At 60.4% G+C, this 661-nt stretch overlaps 1 protein-coding gene across 1 annotated transcript in view; it reads right to left on the bottom strand.

The window, feature by feature from the left end:
• The window catches only part of FAF2 (Fas associated factor family member 2), an 8,246-nt gene that overhangs the window by 1,052 nt on the left and 6,533 nt on the right, over window positions 1–661 (bottom strand). The window contains exon 8 of the mRNA XM_010147875.1: window positions 24–195. Coding sequence (XP_010146177.1) covers window positions 24–195 — 172 coding nt within the window. The remainder of the gene's footprint in view (window positions 1–23; window positions 196–661) is intronic.

Here is a 661-nt window from a genome sequence, read left to right as displayed (position 1 = left end):
CCTCTCCCACCGCCACCTCTCACCTGTCGCCGCCTCTCCTCCGCCAGTTTCTGCTGCTGCACTTCCTCCTCCTTCTTCTTCTTCCTCTCCCATTCCTCCTTCTTCCTGCGCTCCTTCTCCTGGTCCGCACGCAGGGATGCCAGATAGGCCTCGTCCTGCTGCTGCCTCAGCACTTGGGTCTGGTTCCTCTCTTCCCTGCAAAGGCGAGGGGGGAGCGGTGAGGGTGCAGCCGTTAACACCTCGGCGATGGTCTGAGTACCACAAGCTCCAAGAAAGCAAACGGAGTCCCCGTGTCCGGCACACCGACCGCTTCCCTAGGCCGAGCGGAAACGCAGGGAGCGCAAGGGATCCCCCACGCGCTGCGGCTCGGCAGAGCGGACAGCCAGCGCGAGCAGCGCCCAGGCTTCCTGCCTCATCCCCCAGACTCGGCGGTTTTCTCTTTCAGGTGAAAAAAATCCTTGCGCATTTTACGACGGAGGCATCACGATGTGCTACTGCATCCCCCAGGGAATCACAGAACTGTTTAAGATGGAACAGACCTTTAAGGGAAGTCCAACATTAACCCAGCATGGCTCGTTCCATCACTGAACCGCATCCCTCAGCGCCTCCTCCACGAGTCTTAAATCCCCCCAGGGATGCCGATTCCACCACTGCGCAGCCC

Source organism: Eurypyga helias, unplaced genomic scaffold (genome assembly GCF_000690775.1).
Source record: "Eurypyga helias isolate BGI_N326 unplaced genomic scaffold, ASM69077v1 scaffold38802, whole genome shotgun sequence".
Lineage (NCBI taxonomy): Eukaryota > Metazoa > Chordata > Aves > Eurypygiformes > Eurypygidae > Eurypyga > Eurypyga helias.
This window is presented reverse-complemented; position numbering and strand designations above follow the sequence as displayed.